The sequence below is a fragment of the Dicentrarchus labrax genome, unplaced genomic scaffold, assembly GCF_905237075.1.
Source record: "Dicentrarchus labrax unplaced genomic scaffold, dlabrax2021, whole genome shotgun sequence".
NCBI classification, from domain to species: Eukaryota; Metazoa; Chordata; class Actinopteri; family Moronidae; genus Dicentrarchus; species Dicentrarchus labrax.
The window spans coordinates 19,053,151-19,073,766 of record NW_026136721.1 but is presented as its reverse complement, the minus strand read 5'-3'; the positions used below and the strand labels follow the sequence as shown (position 1 = coordinate 19,073,766).

Below are 20,616 nucleotides of genomic sequence, written 5' to 3'. Positions count from 1 at the left end.
TTTGTCCTGATTTTGTTATTTGAGGGGTTGTTAAACCATGAACCTGCACAACAAAGGTGTTAAACTATCATCAGTCATAAACAGTCATTCATAACAGTGTCCCCAAATCAAGACAATGTCTTCGTATGAGAGATTTTACTGATCACAGTTTTATGACTTATCACACACACTAGGCCAATTAAGATTATGACATACAAAGATAAACCAATGAATAAAGTTTCATAACAATATAACAATGCATTGCAATTGATATTAGTCAGTGATGTTGATGAGGTGAGGTGCCTGAAGAAAGCACCCATCCCATCCACAGCCTGTCCACCTCTGTGAAGACTTCAAGACAGTTTCTTAATCCATTTTTTAACAGTAGCAATAAGGGAACTATATCTAAATTCCATATGTATGTATGTATATGTATACACACATATATATCTGTATATATATAATTATGCGAAAAATGTGTCTTCCTATTATCATTATAAATATTTATATATAAATTATATATATTTTATATAAATTTGTCTAAATTAAACATTTGGAGATTTGCTTTCTTATTATCTCGTAATGTCTCATATGTCTGTACTTGCTATATTTAAAATACTTTAAAAGACGTAATTTGCCATGGCTTACTGTGTTGTATGTGTGTTTGGGGGATACAAAATGTCGATGGTTTGATGCATGTTCAACGAATCTGAATAAATCAGTTGTGTCATGTGACAAAGTGACGTTTACACTCGAAACCTGAAGTCCAGCAGCAACTGTGTTTGTTGCCTTTTACCGGACCTGTCTTACTCTCTTCGCACTACCACAGCTGGTAATTAAACCGTAATGGAGTCGCGCTTCACTCAAGGCAAATCTGCTGTTTTTGAGGGACCCTAAACTGAGGTGACCCTGCTGGTCTCGGAGGTGGTGCAGTACTGCCAGAGCCGGGTGTACTCGGCTGGACGTGCTGGTACTGAGAGAGAAGAGGGAGGCAAAAGTACTGAACATACTGCTGTTCATGAGGATACACACTCACTGACAGCAGGGGAAGCACAGGGAGGGTGAACCAGAACTGTTAATGATGGCTCCTTAAACTGACATTAATATTATTAGTTACATTATTAGTTAGTTTTTAACACAGTGCCATTGAGACTTTTACTTCCAGCACTGACTGTGAAACAGATACAAAAGAGATAAAACACAACTATTTATATTATAAGTTGCACATGTAGAGTTTAGTTTTTAGTCAAAGCTGCTCAAATATTTGCACACCGTTTTACTGCATATTGCATATAGTATATATACTTTTTATTTATAGTCTTATATTTTCTATTATATTTTGTAATATTCTTATATTGTGATAACTTATTGTACTTCCACTTCTGTGCTCTGGCACTACATTGACTCTGGTCAGTAATCCTCAGAGTACATGTACACAATGTACACTAAACCTAACATTAATTAACCATGGATAACTTGTCTCACAAGTATCAATACATTATATGAGCTTCTGCACATGAAGGAGGGTGAGTTCAGAAACCCATCACAAAATCAACATTAAACATCTTAAAACATGAAAGACACTATACATTTTAACACTGACAATACGGCAGCTTAAAAATAAAGTATAAGAATTAAAGTGCTACAGTGCTGGTTAGTTTATTACACATTGCCCTGTTACACTATGATTTAGTATTAGAGTTCAGCAGCTTGATAAAAGTTGGGATGAACGATAACTTCAGTCTGTTTGATTTGCAATTCAGAGATTTTCCCTGCTTGTTTAATGACTGTGTGCTCATACAGGCTCTGTATGGGCTCATATTCTTTGCTCCCTATGATCCTTTATAGCTATTTTGTGCGTGCTGGCCAGCCTGCTTTTCAGCTGCACTGTTGCCAAACCATGCTCAATATGGTGTAACTAACATCAAATAGTAGTAAAAGTAAGATAAATCAGATAATTTTTTTTGTTTTTTTCTATCACCATTGTACAAATTAACCATAAAAAGCACACACAACTAAACTAAACTTAAGCACATTACAGTTAGTAAGTATACTGGTAATCCCTGTGTAAACCTCTGCCTTCATCCTCCTCAGTCATTTTCTTTGTACTCCACAGGTATCAGTGTGGAGAGCCTTGTCCGGGGAGGAGACAGACAAGCTGGAGCAGGCCAGCGATGATGACAAGACCTACTACATCATCGAAAAGGAGCCCCTCGTCAAACACATACATCACTGTTCCTAAGGAGAACAGCACATTGAACTGTGCAGCCTTCACCGGAGGGATCATAGAGGCTTCCCCGCCATGGTCACCGTCCACTGGCACAAAGGCACCACGCTCATGAGACAGAGACAAAGCACTGTAAGGCAGATAGTGAAGGGACAAGAAGTTGAGAAATTGAGATGGCTGTGTGTGAGGAAGGAGGTATGATATTTAATGACTGCTGTCTCTGTAAAGACCGCTGCAGACTGTGGTGAAGGCAGTGTAATCATTTTGTTTAAGAATGGGTTGTAAATTCCCTGATTTAAGAGGACAAACAGTTGTTTAATATCATTGAATGTAAGCCGATGTATTTACATTGCATCAACTGGCCAAAACCCAAAGATTGTTAATTTAAAAGTAGCAAATCTTCACCTTTGACGAGCTGCAACCGGTAATTTTTTTGTCAGTTTTGCCTAAAAAATTAGTCAATCAACTATCAAAATTGTTGCCAATTAACTTTCCCTCACTCAACTAATTGAATAACGGACTACTCATTTCAGCTCTGAAGAAGAATACAATGAATTTAAACATTACAATAAAATTACTGTTTATTTACCTGAAACAGTTAATCTTGGGCTGCAGATGAGGTTCTTGTTTTCCGTAGTATTCGGCTGACACCAGCAATTTCCGAGCCAAACAGCTGATTGCGAATCTTCCATTTCCCCATTTTAGTCAGATAAAATGTGTGACTGCATCTGTATTGACAGGCCTGATGGGATAATAGGCTGTTTGTCCCACAGACCGTCTGTACATGTTTGTATTGTGGGATCAACACAGTCTAACAGGGATGTGTCCTGTAGGTGGGGCAGCTTTTCTCGTGACACGTTAAGCCTGCTGTTAAAGATTTGTGTTGTTGTTGATGTGTTGTGTTGTGCATGTGTGATTATGCAATATAATGTTTATATTATTGTTTTATTATATATTTTTCTCTGACACAAATGTAAATAAATACATGAAGATGTTTTTTGGATAAAGATATTTTTTGTTGAACTCTGGGAATAGTAGTATTTAAATTTGATGTTTTCATAAACCGTGGGTGATTTACCGATGCTGCAACTGGAAAATACAGTGTTGGTGAGTAATTTATCCAAGAGAAGAAAAACAAATGACTCCTCATTCTGCTCCTGTTTCTGAGTACCACAAATGTGTGATGGCAGGGTATTGCACTAATGATACAATATTGAGTTTGTTACAAGAGGTGGCCTCTTTTTGCATTTACCCTAAAAAACAAACCTTTAAGGTAAATCTGTACTGAGGTCAGTAAATAATGACATTTGACAACCTCATAAAACCATTGACTTGATTGATTTTCAGTGAGTGATGCGACAAGCAGAAACACCTGTACAATGTAATGTAATCCAGCACAACAGTCCCGTTTTGAACACTATCAATAACTGGTGGCATTATAGATCCCCTTACACCTTGTACCAGGCTGCTTTTGTCTAGGTTTGTAATTTAGAAGTTTTTAATTTGCTAAATAGACATATGCACACTGATATTGGCAATTATATTCACTTTTGAAGAACAACTAAAACTTGATAATATTAGGGATTTGTTTGTGCAAATTCAAGTGAGTCAGACTCATGATGTTATGGTCATTTACATGTATAATGTTGAATAAGGGGGAAGGGGAGAAAAAGATGAAAAGGCTTCATGCAGTGGAGCACCAGTGATCAGAAAATCAGATCCAAAAGGCTTTTATTTTGCAACTCTGATTTAAGTTATAACCATTATTCCTCTGTCATTAAAACACACAGGGAGCTATTAACAGATTCAACCATTCACAGGCACATAAAGACAGACCAACTCATTTTCTAACATGTTCTCTCCACTGGAAGGACTCCCATGTTTTAGCTAGCATCCTGCTGACAACCAGTGACCTTGGTGTAGCTCTTCTTCAGGACACAAGGGTGAGAATGGTGGATATTTTTAAATAAAAATAAAAATAAGTTTAGCTGTAAGTCATGCCTTGCACAGTTATAATATATAAAAGTTATAATAAAAAAGTCATGATAAATCTGCTGTGAACGGGTGTGCTGTACCCGCTGGCTCTGTGGCACAGAGCTGTGAGTAATCTGGTCACATGGTGTCAGTCACATGACCGGAGGGAGGAAGAGAGAGAGAGAGAGAGAGAGAGGGGGAGAGGGAGAGCAAACAGCAGCACAGCAGCTCGGCTGCTGGTTTACGACCGCTGTGTGTTGTGAGAGCTTTAAACAATTACTAGTACAGTAAACTAGTAATCAATTGGATATTCTGAGCTTTAACTGTATGATTTACCTATTTATTGTATCTTTAAACGGTTAACTGTCTACATGGCGGCCACAGGACACCAGCACTCCTCCGGTAATGTAGTGCCGTTAATCACGATTCATTTGTCTTCTCACAGTTTGTTTTGCTCATTAATACTCAGTTCAGTGGGATTTAACAGGGCTTTAAGAGCTCCAGAGCTGCCCTGGTGTCTCAAATGTAGTTATTGAGACGTCCATGACTTCAGCTCTTACTGTATTTCTGCTCAGTCATCTTCTGGGCAGCTGTGAGACAGTAGTCATTATCATCGTGTCTGTGTGTGTGTGTTTTTCCCGAACTGCTCTGTCAACATCAGGTTTTTTACTGTGATCATGCTATATTTTTAGTCCTTAATGACAAAGTGGTCATTTCCCAACTCTGCTGCGCCACAAGTCATTTCTTAATACAGAAAGTTTTGCAGCAACATTCAGGTAGAGATCCTTGATTATCATACAGCAGCAAAATATAATGAATGAAAGTTAGAGTTAGAGATCTAAATTACTCGTACTTACAAAGATAAAAGCTGTAGTAGGGTTTACACTTAACTAGGCACTGTATTTGAATTGTTTGTCTAAAGAACAGAATAGACATATACAATATTAGAGCTCAAACTATTTAGTAATAGTTGACCACCCGATGAGTTAATTGTTCTTAAATGTGAAGATTTGCTTGCTGTTATCCTTTTTTATATCGCTATAAATTTATATCTTTGGGTTTTTTGACTGTTGGTCGAAACAAAATAAGATTTAAGAACATGACATTGATTCTTTGAACTTGTGATGAGCATTTTTAGACTAAATGATTAATGAAAATTGAAAATAATAGTTAGTCGCAGCCCATTTGGACGTGTTTAGGGAGTTAACTTTTAACTACATGTAATATCGAGTATAATTAATATAATGCATCTTTTAAATTGAGGACTACATCTTGCCCCAGTTTCTGAAGTTGCAGTGACTCTGCCCATTAAGACCCAGATCCTTCACCACCATCAGCCCTCCTTTAGCAAATCTACTAAGTCAAGCGCATCTAAACACCCTGACTCTTTCATGCATAATAATGGTTCCAACACCGTTTCATAAGCTCCTTTCACGAGTGGTTTAGTCTGCAGTTTTTTGAGAGATTGTTGATGTTGGTTGGATGAAGTGAGGTACCATTGATTATTTTGTTCCTCTGTGTAAAGGATTTTTAAATTGAGCACAAAAGTTTATTATTGATCTTGAAAACAGGAGTTTGACAAGAAAAATCTTCATTCAAGTGTCTTTTTCACAAAACTTTTAAGACTTTAAGATGCAGTCAAAAGCTCTCAAAAAAGCTAGTAAGTAGACCTTGAGTTTTTAATATCAGCTTGTGATTTCTTGATCTGCTTTAAGGAGTTAAAAGTCTTCTGGAGCACCACACACAGTATGTATTCAGTAGGTTTCAGGTTAAAGGGTCAGTTCACCTATGTTGGTATATAAATATGGATATGCAGAACTTTTGAGACATCTGCCAGAACCTTGTCTGCCATCCTAATTCAATAGAGGGTTAGATAAATGTAGTTTGTGGAAACGCTTTAAAGACAGGCCCCAGTTATTCAGGATCATCCACAGACCTCACTGTGAGCACTTACGTTACATTTTATCAAATAATAATGAACTCTGCTCTCCAAAAAACTTTGTTTGTGCTGCCATTTTCCTGAGCAGGGACATTGCTTTTAGAAAGATGATTTGCTGTTGAGTGCTTTGCCTCCTTGCTTATCCTACCCCCATGATATTGTGTTGGCAGAGGTGCACATTAAACCAAAACTCCCCCAAACAACTACAGTCGGGGTAAGTCAGGAAATATGTTTTGTTTTGCTTAGTAATTTGATTATTTAAAGCCATATTATCAGGCCTTTTTTTAAAATCTCATGATCACTCTTGTGTTGAAACTGAACCAAATGCTTATGGGAAAGTGAAACAAAACACATCGCTGCAAAATATATTGTTAATAAAAAGCGTCACCTCCTACCCACAAATAGCCCCACAACATGGTTATCAGTATATCTATTTTTTTTTTTTTTCAAGATGTTTCCTTCAACTTGGGTAGAGGTTTTCGACTCTGAGCTTGTTGGGTGGCCTCTTGCTGAGGACTAGATCTAAGCACAGATACCAAGTTGTTGACAGAGTAAAGATTTTGATTGACAGACTTGTGGCTACGTTAGTGTTTCTGCCAGTGTTTCACAGGCGGCTGTGAACCGGAAGAGACAAATATGTTCACAGATTAACTTGTGTCAAAATCTGGTGGCACGGTCAATGTCCTGCACCCACTTTTGTTTGTCTGATTGCTCTCCGCCGTGACAATCGACACACTCCTCTGATCAAAGATATGTGTGCACTCGCCCATTGTCTGCACGAAATGTGAAGTGGTTGGATTCTTTCTGTTGTTTTTCATTCTTCTCACAGAGGCACGCAACCCCTGTCAAAGCCAGGGCACCTCGCCTTCCTCGTCTGTAGCAGTGTTAATTAAGATGCTGTGACTTTTCAGCTCATTTTGAGATGATGCCTCATCTGTATGCTAACAGCTTGAAATTCTCATACGATAACAACAGGTGTTGGATAATTCAGGAACTGATCCATATGAATGTGAGTTTGGTTTGCTGCAGGCAACCACATGTGGTTATAATAAAACCTCAGGTTACAACCAGAGAACAAAATTAGCAGCAGGTAGCCACCAGCCGAAATGCTGGTAAAATATGTGAATAGTTGGTAGATTTGCTTCACTCACCAGCTGTTGAATGGCGGGTAAAATCTGAACATTCACTAGCCATTTGGTCAGTGGAAGATAAGTTCATTTTGCAATCTGGAACTTATTTCCTAAGGTGAGTCATGCACGGTAGACTTAGCCTACAGACATTGAGCAAAAACCAAAACCAAACAATGACTTAAAGACTTGAGACTTCATTTAAGACTTAAGACCACGAGGGTGTCACCAGCTAATCAAGTAAAACTGTTTTTAATTTTGCCTGGTCTTTTAATTTACACTAGACAAGATGAAGTAAATGCTTGCTTACATCAGTAATAGGCCAGTCTCATGAAGCAGAATTATTAAATAAGCTGGATAGTTGCTTTGAGTAAAACCCAGAACAGTCCATGTTTCAGATTCCAAACAAAAAAGTGCTTGTTACAGCTCTTAAAAGTATCAGAAAACATAAATAAATTAGATGTAAGTGTTCTATAGTGTTAAGAGTGGTCCCAGCCTTTTGATTACTGGTGATGAGGTTATGTCACGGATGGATACTTTTGGTTACAGTTGACAAAATGATCCACACAAACTATGTGTAAATAGAAATAATTCTAAGCATTGTGCCATGTTGAAAAAATAGGAAAACTTGACAAACACCTTTTATTTTATTTTTTTATTGTTTGATAAATATGCCACAGGATTACACATGAATAAGAATTTGGAGCGACGCCAGTCCCTAACTTTTCTGTGTAATGCTATTCTGTTGAACTTGAGCTGCCTGATATTGAACAACAGTGGTGTTTTGTCCCTGTTTCACTTCTCATTTCCATTTGACAACTCTGCTAAGCTGGTGGTTTGCTCTGCTGACTTATTGTGTCTGTTGAGTTTGGATTCGTCCTGACTCAGCAGTTTATCTGACCTTGCACGTGCTGACTTTGACTACATAGTAATACTTAAATAAGTTCTTTTGTGTCTGTCGTATAAAGAACATTAATCAAATGCTCTAAAATCCATATCTACTGTAACCATGACCAGTTTGAGTTTAGTGCCAACTAAACACATTTTCCTCAGCTGAGTGAATAAACTGAGAGACCCCATTCTTTGTTGTTTCTTCAAAGCGGCTAGGTCCAACCCGCTAAAAGCATGTGACAAGTATTAAGTGTGATTAGCCTACTTTGTGATTTGTGACTTTCCTACAAAGACATGACACGTTGACCGGCTTCGTTTCCATACCATAAACTGTATGCTCTGTTGTCGTACTTAGTCATGTCTGTTTTTAACGCAGGTCTTTTCAAAAAACTTTTATTAAAGCTGAGATTGAGAACTGAGAGTCAGACAATCACACAACCAGCATACAAATATACACAAATAAGGCCAGACGAACACAATTGACAAAGAACTGATTAAAAAATAAAGCTTTAAAGTTGCCAGAGGAACGAACGAGTCTAGCTGAAGGTCAGTTTGCAGTATCCTCCATTTAGGCTCTCTACCAAGATTAGTGTGTAAATATTGAATATCTACGGGAAGTAGTTATTGAATCGTGTGCTGTAGTCACAAGATTTAAATGAAGGAAGAGACGTGAGGTAGTTTGGAAGTTTTATCAGTAGAGCTTTATAGATGAATATCATGAGATGGTCATTTATTACCTGCTTAAATTGTTCTCCAGTTTGTCTCGCTCCGACTCGCCCTCTTTTTCTCTCACCACAAATGAGCACAAAACTACTGAGCAGTTAGTTACACACATGGTTGTGGTTTTTTTTCCTTCTAAACAGTATTAAGGTGCATATAAAGTAGCTGTTTACTACAAACACTACTAAAGCCTTTGTGGTAATGATCAAGAATAGACCATATTTGAGTGGATCCCCAACATAACAGTAACAGTTTACTACAAAGGAAGATTTAAATTAAACACATTTCAAATGAAGCTGCTTGTCATACCTTGGAGTTTAGAAAACTATCACAGTATTATAGTTTGCCTTTATTTTGTCCTTCAGCCAGTGGAAAGTAGTGTTTAAAAAGTTCTCAATAATTACTAAAAAGATCTTGTCCTCACGCTCAGGAGAACATTATTCATGAAGTGGAAGATTTGTATTTCGTCTGACCTCATACACACCCAAATTTCTGTTGTTACCATTATCAAACTCAGTCAGGCCAGACTTCTGACATTTGTCAGCTCTTACCTAACCGCCCCAGTAATCTGCCTTACTTCTCCTACTGCTCTTCATCTACTACACTGATGTCAGCAGTAACTAGCAGACATATTACAGACTCTTTGGGAAAATAGATTACTCCCTTTCTCATTTACACACTTAATTTAAAATAGTTACTTCCTAACATCATATATTGGCTCTTTCTGTCTACTTTGTAGGTTAAACCAACATTTTATTTCTATTAGTTCTTGCAGCTTTGGAGTTTTAAGGGTTAAATCACATGTGTAGACAGGCTGAGCACATGCTCAAAGCGCCAGAGGGGACAGAGAGGAATAAAGTGGAACACACTGAGAAACAAAGAGTAGGTGTCAGACTGAGGTGAAAACAGTAAAAGCTGAAGACAGACTGTTCAGGCAGACAGGAATGGCGCAGACAGGATGCTGTCGCTGGAAGTAGACTTGGGGTTAGCACTTTGGAAGCTCAATTCATGTGATTTTTGTTTTCCCTCTCAGCTCAACTGTTAGAGTCACAACTGTCGGACTGCACAATCGAGACTCTTGTCCTGGTCTCTATGTCTGCCTGTTTGCTTTACTGCCATGGGCCATGATTTATCATCATCTTCACGTTCTTTAGTATAACAGCCTTGTGACCTACTACTACTACCCACTAGCTCCATTAATATGTGCCTCATGTACTGAAAAGTATTAAAGCCAGGGTTATGTTTTAAGCATGTTACAGTTTACAGCAGATGTGCCACCGGACCCTGAAACAAAGACCAGCTCCAATAAATCATAATGACAATGCTAATGGTGTGATGTTAAGCAGGTACAATGATTACCACGTTCACCATCTTAGTTAGCATACTAACTTGTGCTAATTAGCAAACAAACATAACGTATAGTTCACCTGAGGCTATTGAGAATGTCATTAGTTCTGTAGACAATACATCCAAAAGTTGTTCCACCTCAAATGGCACTAGAGGAGAAATGAAGGAATCACTTAAATCAATAGGATTCATCTGCTGGGAACCACAGATGTTTGTACAGAATTTCTTTACAATTCATCCAGTAGTTGTTGAGATATTTCAGTCTGGACCAAAGTGATGAACTGACTGAACCAACCAGCGTTGTCATCCTCAGAGCCGCTAGTGTAGCTACTAATAAACCCATCAATTTTTATCAAATAAAACCTTAATCTTAAGGGGAAAACAGAAGAATGTGGTAATTGTTAAGGCCATCATCTACTAACTGAATTTATCATGGCCCGAGATGCATCAGGATCAGTGTGGCTGACCACGTCTAAACAATTTCTGGGGGAAAACCCCGAAAGCAAATCTAGTCACAAGTCCGCCACACTTAATAAAAACCAGCTCTAATGAGGTGAAACAGTTGTAATGATGATGTTGTTTGTAAAATATTGGCATATTGTGGTCTTGTGAATGAAGAAAATCAAACATTTGGAGATGTGTGTTGTATCGACTAGAGCCTGTGCTATAGTGGATTTTTAAGGCAGATACCAATGTTGATATGTGAGGTTTAATTAATAATACAATAAGGTAAAGTGAGCTGTTATTAACTTTTTACACAGACACATACCATAAACACACGTCTAAAGAATTTCCAAGATATCTCTTTATATATCCTTGTTATTTCTATAGTTTCTTGTTGGTTATTGTCCAGCATAGAGTGTACACCAATGTATATGTAATACACAAGTATTGGACTGATTAATCAGGCTCTAGTATTGACACACTGAGTTTGAGTTTGACCACTAGATCCACTTATAAGCTGATTAAAGATATCCTCTGTAGTACAAAGGGTTTTTAAGTACAATTTTATTTTCTCACTGAACAACTAGAAGGCCAATGTGAGCTTGTACGCTGGTGGGATCATTTTGAGTCTGTTCATCTTGTGCATCAGTTTTCTCTGCATAGGAGTCCTGATCAAAGATTCATGAAGTGCTTTTTGTTGTGTGGACTGAGATAGACAGAAAGATAGAAAACATCATCAAAATCTGCATCACTGAGAAAATAAACATTCTTTATTTCTTTTCCTTTCAGATCGAGAAGGCCTGTCGTCCTCAGCGACTCGTTACGGCTCCACAGACAGCAGCGGCGAGCACGACCATCAGAGTAGCAATCATGGCAGCAACCATTGCAACCACCGATATCCCACAGCGACGGCAGGTCATTGGGTTGGGGTTGAGCAGGAAGAGGAGGCGATTCGGAGGAAGTTGAAATACTTCTTCATGAGCCCATGTGATAAATATCACGCCAAGGGCCGCAAGCCTTATAAACTAATCCTGCAGCTGCTCAAGATCATTATTGTCACAGCTCAGGTACATCATATGTTTCGGCTAAATCCTGTATGGCAGTTTTGTTTCTCACTACAAGATTGTTATTTATCGGGCCTCCGTAACAAACGTCTTTGTATCTACATCTGCTGCTCTCTTGATTTAGATCACTCTTTTCTTTTTCCCAAATTGGTAAAATCGTGTCAAATATTTTTAGCTGAATATGTATGTATTTGTAAGTAATTCAATAAACAAACAATAAATTAAATACATAACAAGTACAGAAAACACATGGAAAGTGGAGGTCAGTTGAATGAGTAGTGAAGGGTATGCATTAGAGTGTGAGTGCATGTAAACAAAATAAATTTATTTTATAATAAAATGATTTTATACTATAAAATATTTTATTATAAATATATAATAAAATAATATTTTATTTTATAGATGTATAACCATTATATAAAGTCTATTTACATGTGTGTCTTTGAAAAATAAATGTCTACCTACATAAATTATTTTCATCTTTGCTGCAGTTAGTCCTGTTTGGCCTCAGTAACCAGGTGGTGGTCACCTTCAAGGAGGAGAACACTATGACCTTCAAGCACCTCTTCCTCAAAGACTACGATGAGTCCTCAGACGACTCATTTGCTGTTTACACACAGAACGACGTGTACGACCACATCTTCTACGCCGTGGAACAGGTAAACCTTTGAGGACAATGGGAAAGCTGCTTCAATACAGGAATTAAAGTAGTGATCTAATTGTTGGTTGGGTTTGATGAAGAAAGGTGAATCATTATTACATTATAACTGTAACACAAACTGCGTTTTCTTTCATAACAGAACAATTTATGTTGATTTGTTTAATATAAAATAAATCATTCTACTTCAAGACTTGTTGGGGTATTTATGAACAATGTTATTGTTAGGGATGGCGCCAAACCAATCTCAACAATCGATTTTTAAACTGATCTGTATCTGCTATATTGAGCTTAATTATATTGATCCGATTGTTTGTTTTACATCAGCTGTCAGACAGCTGTTATACTCACAGCTTTTCATGCACAGTGCAGCCATTGTCAACTCTTGCTGTTTCTTTCTTCCACTCTGTGTGTGAGAGAGAGCGGGAGCAGCCCCGCCCGTTGCGGAGTTTCACCGCGTGTGTGGCTGCCTGTGCTCGGCGCTAGGCACCCTTCTCGGTTAAATCCCAACAAGATCACTGACTGAGTAGCTCAGCGAGGCCCTCCATCAGTACACTAGATTAGATATTTGAGTCAGTAGACAGTGAGAAGTTTGTAGGAGTCACACCATAGAAGATAGTGAGTTTGTCTTCTATCTTCTGTCATCTAGATCTGTATTTAGCTCAGCCGCTGACTGAACTATGACCTTTCTCTCTGGTTTAAACAACTTTGGTTATTTCCCTCCTGTCTCTCCTTTTTCCTCTTGTGTCTGCACATTTATGTAAGATATATGCACATTGTTTGTTTAAGTTTTTCTTAACATTTTTAACTCACTTATTATTCTCTCATACTCTCCCCCAGTATCTGGCCTTACCAGAGACCACAGTGGGACGCTACGCATACGTCTATGGTGTTGGTGTGAATGGCAGTGCGCTCTCCCTCTGTCAACAGTACTACAAGAAGGGACGCATCGACCCAGCCAATGACACCTTCAGTATAGACCCTCGTGTCATCACAGGTACATGAACTACACTGTACAATGTGGAAGAGATATTGATGGCCTGTTATTTTACTAACTGTGCGAAAAGGATGTTCTGTGAAAAAAACATTTTCACATTTAATGGATTTCGTGCTACTGCATGATAAGCAGAGCAGCTGATAACTCACTCAAAGTCACCAAATAACACAAGTGCACACTTCCCTTTTACAATAAAACAACTGAAAAAGTATAGTGCTGGAGAGGCAGACCACAGTAAGGAACAATCTTGCTTCATGCATAGTTTGCATATATTATGTTTTTTAAAAGTCAGAGGTCAAGCAGAGTACAATTATATGCAGACTATCCAAGGTGACAGTTGTGTGCCTGAGGGAGCAACACAAGCATCCTCTTTAATCACTTCAAAAGGAAACCTCTGAGTTAGAGGAGTGTTTTAGGATGCACACTGGCTCTAACAAGAGTCGCTACCAGAGCTGGAGTGTCTTCTAACAAGTGCAACAAAGGCTTGTCTAAAAACTAAATAAAAAATAACTGTAACCCCAGAAAAGAAGAATCTCAGAGACTTGTTTTGGCTTTCATATCACATTTTACTGAAATTATGAGGTGAAAATATACCGTCATATACATATCTCGTAATAATTGCATTGTTTTCTTATTTTATTGTCACTGCGTAATGTGTATGGTGTTATTATTATTATTATTATTATTATTATTATTATTATTATTATTAGTGTGTAGACTTGCTGTTTTTTGTAATCCAGCATCCTGTATTTTCATATCTTTTTGTCCTGTGATTGTCAAAACTAAAAAAAGGACACTCCAGTTGTTATTATTATTATTATTATTATTGTTATTGAGGTGCTGTCATTTTTATAGTCTTTGATTTATAACAAGCTATAAACATTTAATGAATGATTTATAATACACTATAATATAGTTGTGCACAGACAACTATAATTTAACAGCTAACAAATGATAATATAGTAAAACACAGTTGTAATAAATACAATTTTATATATGGATATGGATATGTTTTATTATATACTGTAAATGTTTAATGGGAGGGTGACCCTTTGTCACCAGCATTTTTGTACATGTTCCCTTATTTATATGCCATATGCACAAATCCGGTGAGAGAGGGTGTTGCATACCTTCAGAATTTCTTACTTCCTCATATCACTGTTTTTGAGTCAGATTTGGCAAAATTAAGAGGAACTAAAAACAATGGAAACAACCTCATGTTTGAATCTTTCTTCATCTCCTATCACACGTATGTCAGATGTTTATTTGTGATCTGCTACTTCTAATAATTCTGAAAAGATTTCTCAGACGTGTTTTGTTTGATGTTGTACTCACTATATAGAGAGGAACAGCAAAATCCCAGAAATGGGAAATTCAGTCTTTCCCCTCTCTGATCACAATTGTACCCTGTCTGCTCTCCGCCATTTTCAGACTGTATAGGTGTGAATCCGCTGTCCGTCCCTCCAGCTCTGCTCACCAACAGCTACAAGAACTTCACCCTCAAGTTCCACAAGTAAGGCTTCATTTTTCACTTGGCTTCGGCTTCGGAGTCCATTGGTGAGATTTATCTCTGTAGTATCTGATGATGTCATTGAACAAGTCCTTTATCTCTGCTGCAAATGTATTGAAGAGCACTAACACAGGCTTCTGTACACACACACCCACACACACACACACTCACACACTCTCTCACGCGCACACACACACACACACACACACACACACACACACACACACACACACACACACACACACACACACACACTCTCTCTCTCTCTCCGCTCTCTCTCTCTCTCACAGGTATGCAAGTCAGTCATTGTAACAACATAAAATTGTTGTCTGTTCTGTTTCCCTCTTAATTACATAATTATTTTTTTTTTTTCAAGGTTCATTAACGTCACTATAGAGTTCCAGTTAAAGGCGATCAATATTCAGACTATAATCAACAATGAGATCCCGGACTGCTACACTTTTCACATAACGGTGAGCAAAGGCAAAGACATATGCATGTTTGATCCAGAGATAATGGAGGATTAGAGAGGCTGCCTTGTTCTCAAGGTGTTGATGGTTCAATTCCCAGCACTGCTGAAGAGCTCATACTCATATGAATTATTATAGATATCCAGAGGTAGTGATGTGCACTGGATTGTATTTTTTATTAAATTTGGTTTGTCCATGGTTTATGGTGGAAAACACTAATTCATATATGGGTTTGGTTTATAAAAACAGTCAAACTTTAAAATATTTAATCAAACAATTTCTGTAATTGCATAATGTAACCTCCTCTTTGTGTCATTAAACCCTTCAAATTAATAGAAGAAGGAAGAAAGAAAGAAAGAAAGAAAGAAAGAAAGAAAGAAAGAAAGAAAGAAAGAAAGAAGAAAAATAGAGTTAATGACTTCTGTGCTCTCAGTAGTAGCTGCGGCACTGTTCATCACTGAACAAAAACAAAAAGTATAAATCATCTTTTGTTGGTCCCTCTCCTCCAGATAGTCCTGGACAACAAGGCTCACAGCGGCAAGGTGAAGATCCGGTTAGAAAACCAGGCAACCATAAAGGAGTGTAAAGACCCGAGTGTCTCTGGACATGGTGAGACACCAGATGAGTGGATCTTGAAAAGAGGACAGATCATTGAGTAATTTAAGACTCATATCAGTCACAGAAATACTGCAGGAGTAGTATGCAAAGGAAAGATGACACTTACTTGTAGCAAACTAGCAGAGGTGCTGCTAACTGCTCTGCTTTCTCCCTTTTACTTCCAGCTGAGAACTACACACGTGTAGCTTTTGATGTGGCTGTGGCTCTGGTGTGCATGCTGTCACTGCTGCTGTGTGGGCGCTCCATACTGCGAGGCATCATGCTGCAACAGGTACGGGAAGCCAGACTCGAGGGAAAAGGTTACTTAAAAGTCTAAAAATTTGTGATAATAATAATAATAGTAAGCATACTCAGGGTATTATCATTTTAATGTGTGGATTTATTATATATGAACTGAATGTAATGGCTCTGTCTCTGTGTGTTTATCAGGAGTTTGTGCAGTTCTTCAGGGAGACTCTGGACCGTAAAGTGTGCTGGGCAGACCGGCTGGAGTTCATTAATGGCTGGTATATCCTCCTTATCGTCAGCGACATCTTCACCATCACTGGCAGTATCATCAAAATCGGCATCGAGTCGAAGGTGTGTCTATAGATTCTCTTGTGGTTAGTTGCACTGAACTCAACAAGCCTTTAGCCAAGCACTGTGAACACTGTTGTAAGTCATTGTTGAAAAAATCGCCAACACGCCGACTGTCATGCTGTGTGTTCATTGGGAAATTACGCTGCCTGTATCCAAAGTGTCTTTTCTTCTCTCCTGACAGAATATGTCCTCGTATGACACGTGTGGCATCCTGTTGGGAACCTCCACACTCTTGGTGTGGGTCGGAGTTATTCGCTACCTCACGTTCTTCCAGAAGTACAATGTAAGTCACAGATACACTGGTGTCCATCAGCTGCTGTTGATTTAATAACTTGTCTAGAGGTGAGAAAATGCTCCTCTTAATGGATTGATGTAATGTAATGAATCCTGTTAATCTAGTCACTTTGCTCTCTCTGACATTGTAATTTGATCTGTCTCATGTCTCTGTGCCTCTGTGCCTCTGTGCCATAGATCCTGATTGTGACACTTCGTGCAGCGTTCCCTAATGTGATTCGGTTCTGCTGCTGCGTGGCCGTCATCTATCTGGGCTACTGCTTCTGTGGCTGGATAGTGCTGGGACCATACCACGTCAAGGTTAACAAAACTGAAACTCTTGTAGACACAGATGTGATCATTTGGTCCAGTAAAAACACTACAATAATGTGTTATTGTGGCAACTTGGGGACATACTGTCACTTTTTTGAGTTGCTTATTTACACGTCCAGAAGTTACGGAGCAATATTATTGTTCATTTGGAGTCATGTTTCTGGCCACCCCACCCCCATATGAAAATCTGGTGTCTTTGTAGACATTTCTCTACAGGAAGTGACTCAGTGAAACTTTAGAGTTAACCACAGAGAACTGGACGCATACTGTTGTCCCTCTCTTCCCCAACTTCTGAGCAAATTCCTGAAGTCAGATTTCTTCCATTTGATCCGTTTTTAGAAGTCAACTCTTGCCGTCATTTGTGAAACATTGTTTCCTGTAACTTAAGGCTTTACTTACTGTATAAACTAACTAAATTCACCCTAATTTCTTAACGTTTGCAGATGTTTGATTGCTGTTTTCTCTCCCCCAGTTCCGCTCTCTGTCCATGGTGTCAGAGTGCCTGTTCTCCCTCATTAATGGTGACGACATGTTCGTGACATTCTCGGAGATGCAGGAAAGCAGCACTCTGGTGTGGCTGTTTAGCCAAGTTTACCTGTACACCTTCATCTCCCTCTTCATCTACATGGTGCTGTCGCTGTTTATCGCTCTCATCACAGGAGCTTACGAGACCATCAAGGTAGGAAATGACGTTGACTTAAACCAGGTTCTCTTTTCTGTTTTTCTGACTGCGAGAATGGTGTCAATAGAAAAAGGAAGATTGTGGTAATAAATACTTGTTGATTTCCACAGCACCAAACCCAAGAACCCTTCCATATCACAGACCTGCACGCCTTCATAGCAGAGTGTACGGACGCACCTAACTCAGGGAAGTTCAGGGGTCTGGAGACCTCACCGTGCTCCTTCTTCTGCTGCTGTGACAGGTGAGACAGTCATCTCTCTGATGATCGATTGATGAGGACAAAATAATTATTGTGTATTTAGGCAACACGTCAGCAGGGTTAATTAATAACAGATCGTAGCAGCAAAGGAAAGAAGCTACCTGGGTATATCAATTTCTCCACGTACCCCCTGGAAACAGCACAAGTACCATCTGCTGTACAAGTAGCCTGGTTGGGAATTAGTTTGCCGTTTGACCTTATGTAATAATATATTTAGAGGTAGAGTGAGCACAGTGACGATGAGATTTAAAAAAAATATTCTATTTTAAAAAATAATTTTCAAACATATTTTTTAAATTATGTTTTTACTTAATACCACTATTTTGCGACTCCGATAGAATATCCGATGATGATGTAAAATATAATGACTATAGAAAATCATTACATGAGCCATCTTCCTGTTATTGCCCCCAGAACGACGACATATGAGGATGTCCTGCTGGTGAACTGAAGCTAACCCCAGTGACCTAGCTATCCTCCCCTGCTGACCACAGGGATATTGCTGCACACTGACTCTCAGTGTCTCTGTACCAACGTACTGTATCTGGGTCAAACCTCAGCACTCGTGTGAAGGAGGAGGCACCGTCTGCTGGACCAGCACTCTGTAGAATCTCTCTTCTTATCGGACCTCTTATTTTTCCTGTCCACGACTCCATGAAGAAGAAAACTGCAGGCTGATGCAGGACTGGACCCTTCCTCTGTATGAACAGGACTCTGCAGCATCATGGATGATGAATGCACTGACCTTTCTCTGTTGGTTTTTCTTTTGTATTTAAGCCAGGAACAGGACCCTATTGTCAGTATACTATGTGGATACAGGTGCCATGATGAGGACTGCAATAGTGCATACATGGTGCTGACTGTTTTTATTTTTGTGTTTGTGTTTTATAGTATTTCAGAATTGGTTACCTCTGGATGACTTTGCTCTTAAATTGAGGCATTTAAACAAAACAAATCCAACAACCCAACTACTCATTATTTTGAAATAGCATAACGTCCCATACACTCTATAATATAATTTCCCAATGGGGCATGTAAATTCATAGAGAATGAGGGAAATGCATCTTATATTAGTCTGTCCTTTTTTAGACAATCGGGACGGCTTCCAGAAAAATATCAGAAAACAGGACCACAAATTGATTTGTTTTCTCTCCAGGAGCTGCACCTCCAGTATAAAGTTTCAAACAGCATCTTTGGCTGCGGTTCCACTGCACAAGAATCACATTGCCTCCAAATGTGGATACTATAATTGTGTTTTTATTGCTGCACTTGGTTGCAGTTGTAGACTGTGTGCTCTGTTGCATCGATCTGAGATGATGATGATGGAATATAATGTCAGTAATGAAGCACTCAACATTGCCTGTGGTTAGCTACAAGAAGTAAAGCTGTTCTGCAGTCCCATATGCATGTTTTGTTAATGATGCCAAAGTATGTCAAGAAACAGAGTTCATTCGTTGTTAAGAGGTTAAAGCCGTTATTCCCTTTCTTTATCTCTATAGAACAACGATGGCAGTCTACAAACTGTATCTGACTTGTTTGAAGAGAAAAAAATGACTTGAATTGCCTTACAAAGTGGAGCAAGGTTTATGGTGGATAACAAGAAGACAACTTAGTGACAGCAGAAACATATGTGTAGCTCAGTAATAATGTCCTGTCATACTGAATCATAGTGCTTTTTAGGCTGTTTGTTGTCTTCATAACAATCGTTTAAAACGTCTAAAACTAGCACAGTGACTGGATCTTGAATTTGTCTTTTTTTGCACCGCATAAAACGCACAATAGTTAAAGGAGTCTCACAGTCTGGACTCCAGAGGGTGTTAGGAAATTTCTGTCTTTTGTGGAGAGATGATCTTTAGTCCAAGCAGCTGTGGTTTAATACGATGACCAGCAGTCACATTTAAGCTGAATATGCTGATGGGATTTGGATCTTGATGGCAGACCTGCCAAATGTATCCGTTGCCTTAATTTTAAACCATGACATACATGTATATATTGTCTAGTATTACCTAGATGTACCTTTCATACATCTTCTAGGTATCTTTTTGTATATGATCTGCACTGTACTATACTCAAAAAATACAAATGTGAGTCATAAATCATCTGAAGTAATCTACTTGCGAGTCTACTGATTAAAGTTTCCTGGATGATCTTTGATATAAAAACCTGCAGTTTTATTTTATTTTCTATTGTGGTTTTAATCTGAGATCCATTTTGTGTGCAGTTCCTCTGGATTATCAGAAGAGGGAGCAAGTTGTTCATGTGTCTGGATACGGACTCATGGAACTGTGAAGGTCTACAAGTTTATTTTTCCTGCTTTGTTGGCAGATGAGAAGTGTACAGGGAGGATTTAAAAGAAACTATGATTCTTGATTATTTTGTCAATAAATCCTTGAATCTAACACAGTCAAACACAGCTGTTGTGAACTCCCTGCATGTTTCAGTTGAGACGCTGCAGCACAAAGCACAGAGGGGAAGTTAAAATTCTGGGTCTTTTTTTTTCAGAACAGTCCGATATGATGAGCTCA

The 20,616-nt window shown here is 38.5% G+C and overlaps 1 protein-coding gene and 1 long non-coding RNA gene across 7 annotated transcripts in view; both read left to right on the top strand.

Annotated features, from left to right (window-relative positions):
• LOC127354380 (uncharacterized) overlaps window positions 1–3,213 on the top strand; it is a 29,335-nt gene extending 26,122 nt beyond the window's left edge. For all 6 annotated transcript variants that reach the window (XR_007881529.1, XR_007881527.1, XR_007881528.1 and 3 more), the window contains one exon: window positions 2,096–3,213. This is a non-coding gene — a long non-coding RNA (uncharacterized LOC127354380). The remainder of the gene's footprint in view (window positions 1–2,095) is intronic.
• Window positions 3,214–4,361: 1,148 nt separating this feature from the next.
• On the top strand, window positions 4,362–20,253 carry mcoln1a (mucolipin TRP cation channel 1a). Its single transcript, XM_051384220.1, has 14 exons — window positions 4,362–4,582; window positions 11,438–11,715; window positions 12,204–12,371; window positions 13,211–13,367; window positions 14,799–14,880; window positions 15,254–15,350; window positions 15,857–15,956; window positions 16,130–16,236; window positions 16,395–16,544; window positions 16,726–16,827; window positions 17,016–17,138; window positions 17,623–17,829; window positions 17,943–18,073; window positions 18,506–20,253. The coding sequence occupies exons 1-14, from the start codon at window positions 4,552–4,554 to the stop codon at window positions 18,540–18,542; spliced, it is 1,770 nt and encodes a 589-aa protein (XP_051240180.1). The 5' UTR covers window positions 4,362–4,551; the 3' UTR covers window positions 18,543–20,253.
• The last annotated feature ends 363 nt before the right edge of the window (window positions 20,254–20,616 follow it).